Raw genomic sequence first — 2,556 nt, 5'->3', positions numbered from 1 at the left:
TCGACATCAAAGGCCCCAGAGTTGACGTTGGGAGCCCAGAGCTGGACGTCCAAAGTCCCGAGGGCAAACTGAAGTTCCCCAAGCTGAAAATGCCCAAATTTGGGGTGAAGGGAGAGACCCCCAATGTCGAGGTGACTCTTCCCAAGGGGGAGGTGGACATTTCTGGCCCCAAAGTGGACATTTCTGGCCCCAAAGTGGACATTTCTGGCCCCAAGGTTGACCTGAAGGGCCCCAAAGTGGACATTTCTGGCCCCAAGGTGGACGTCGATGTCCCGAGCGTGGACATCGAAGGGCCAGAAGTGAAAGGAAAAGGTCTCAAGTTTAAAATGCCCGAACTGAACGTTCAGACCCCAAAACTGTCCATGCCAGACGTGGATCTGGGGTTGAAGGTCCCAAAACTGAAGGGGGATGTGGCAATTTCTGGCCCGAAGATCTCCGGGGATCTGAAGGGCCCCAAAATAGACGTGGAGGGTCCCAAGGTGGACGTGAAAGGCCCCAAAATAGACGTGAAAGGTCCCAAGGTGGATGTGGAAGTTCCCAGGATGGACGTGGAAGGTCCCAAGGTGGATGTTGAGATGCCCGAGGTGGACTTGGAATGCCCAGAAGGGAAGATAAAAGGCCCCAAATTTAAGATGCCGAAACTGAACATTAAGTCGCCCAAAATCTCGGTGCCGGACGTGGATTTGAACCTGAAGGGCCACAAAGTGAAGGGAGAGATGGACGTTTCCCTCCCGAAGGTAGAAGGTGAGGTCAAGGGGCCCAAAATCGACGTGGAGGTCCCGGACACAAACCTGGAGGGTCCGGAGGCCAAACTGAAAATGCCCAAAATGAAACTGCCCCATTTCCACGTGTCCGGCCCCAAACTGGAGGGAGCCGAGGTCGATGTGAACCTGCCCAAAGCAGAGCTGGAGGTGTCTGGGCCGGAGGTGGACGTTGAGGGGCCGGAGGTGGATGTGGGAGGTGCAGAAGGCAAATGGAAAGGCCCCAAATTCCGGATGCCGAAGCTGAACATCAAAACGCCCAAAATCTCGATGCCGGACGTGGATTTGAACCTGAAGGGCCCCAAAGTTAAAGGAGAGGTGGATGTGGCAGCTCCCAAGGTCGAAGGGGACTGGAGAGGGCCAGAAATGGAGGTGAAGGGGCCGAAGGTGGATGTTGAGGTGCCCAACCTGGATGTGGAGGGTCCCGAGGGGAAGGTGAAGGGCCCCAAGTTCAAGATGCCCGAGATGCACATCAAGGCCCAAAAGATCTCCTTGCCCGACGTGGACATCAACCTGAAGGGCCCCAAGGTGAAAGGANGTGGAGGGTCCCGAGGGGAAGGTGAAGGGCCCCAAGTTCAAGATGCCCGAGATGCACATCAAGGCCCAAAAGATCTCCTTGCCCGACGTGGACATCAACCTGAAGGGCCCCAAGGTGAAAGGAGACATGGACGTGTCAGTGCCAAAGCTGGAAGGTGACCTGAAGGGCCCTGAACTGGACATCAAGGGCCCCAGGGTGGACATTGATGCCCCTGATGTGGACATTCACGGCCCAGAGGGGAAGTTCAAGATGCCCAAGTTCAAGATGCCCAAGTTTGGAATGCCCGGGGTCAAGGCTGAAGGCCCCGAGGTGGACGTGACCCTGCCGACAGGAAACCTGGATGTGTCCGGTCCCAAGGTGGACATTGAAGGTCCGGAGGTGGACATTGAAGGTCCTGAAGGAAAACTGAAGGGCCCCAAGTTCAAGATGCCCGAGATGCATTTTAAGACCCCCAAAATCTCGATGCCCGACATTGACCTGAACCTGAAGGGCCCCAAAGTGAAGGGAGAGGTGGATGTGTCAGTGCCAAAGCTGGAAGGTGACCTGAAGGGCCCTGAACTGGACATCAAGGGCCCTAAAGTCGATATTGAGGCCCCTGACGTGGACATTCACGGCCCAGAGGGCAAATTCAAGATGCCCAAGTTCAAGATGCCCAAGTTTGGGATGCCCGGGGTCAAGGCTGAAGGCCCCGAGGTGGACGTGAACCTGCCGACAGGAAACCTGGATGTGACCGGTCCCAAGGTGGACATTGAAGGTCCAGAGGTGGACGTTGAGCTGCCTGAGGGGAAGGTGAAGGGCCCCAAGTTCAAGATGCCTGAGATGCATTTTAAGGCCCCCAAGATCTCGATGCCTGATGTCGACTTCAACCTGAAGGGCCCCAAAGTCAAAGGTGATCTCGATGTGTCTGTTCCCAAACTGGAAGGTGACCTGAAGGCCCCAGACATCGACATCAAGGGCCCCAAAGTTGACGTTGACCTTCCTGACGTTGAGCTGGAAGGGCCTGAGGGGAAGATCAAGGGCCCCAAGTTCAAGATGCCCGAGATGAACATCAAGGCCCCCAAAATCTCCATGCCCGATGTCGACTTCAACCTGAAGGGCCCCAAGATCAAGGGAGACATGGATGTGTCTCTTCCAAAGCTGGAAGGTGACCTGAAGGGCCCTGAACTGGACATCAAAGGCCCCAAAGTCGATATTGAGGCCCCTGACGTGGACATTCACGGCCCAGAGGGGAAGTTCAAGATGCCCAAGTTCAAGATG

The 2,556-nt window shown here is 55.9% G+C and overlaps 1 protein-coding gene across 18 annotated transcripts in view; it reads left to right on the top strand.

The window, feature by feature from the left end:
- Positions 1 to 2,556, top strand: part of AHNAK (AHNAK nucleoprotein) — a 13,775-nt gene that overhangs the window by 4,016 nt on the left and 7,203 nt on the right. For 8 of the 18 annotated variants that reach the window (XM_017839991.1, XM_017839989.1, XM_017839993.1 and 5 more), the window contains exons 5-7: positions 13 to 173; positions 1,594 to 1,669; positions 2,054 to 2,361. In XM_017839991.1, the coding sequence (XP_017695480.1) occupies positions 13 to 173; positions 1,594 to 1,669; positions 2,054 to 2,361 (545 nt within the window). Of the gene's footprint in view, positions 1 to 12; positions 174 to 1,593; positions 1,691 to 2,053; positions 2,527 to 2,556 lie in introns of all 18 variants that reach the window. The other 10 variants (XM_017839998.1, XM_017839999.1, XM_017839997.1 and 7 more) reach the window with 10 other exon arrangements.

Source organism: Lepidothrix coronata, unplaced genomic scaffold, assembly GCF_001604755.1.
Source record: "Lepidothrix coronata isolate B3197 unplaced genomic scaffold, Lepidothrix_coronata-1.0 Scaffold639, whole genome shotgun sequence".
In the NCBI taxonomy this organism is placed as follows: domain Eukaryota; kingdom Metazoa; phylum Chordata; class Aves; order Passeriformes; family Pipridae; genus Lepidothrix; species Lepidothrix coronata.
The sequence above is the reverse complement of the archived record's forward strand: the minus strand, read 5'-3'. Positions and strand labels throughout refer to the sequence as shown.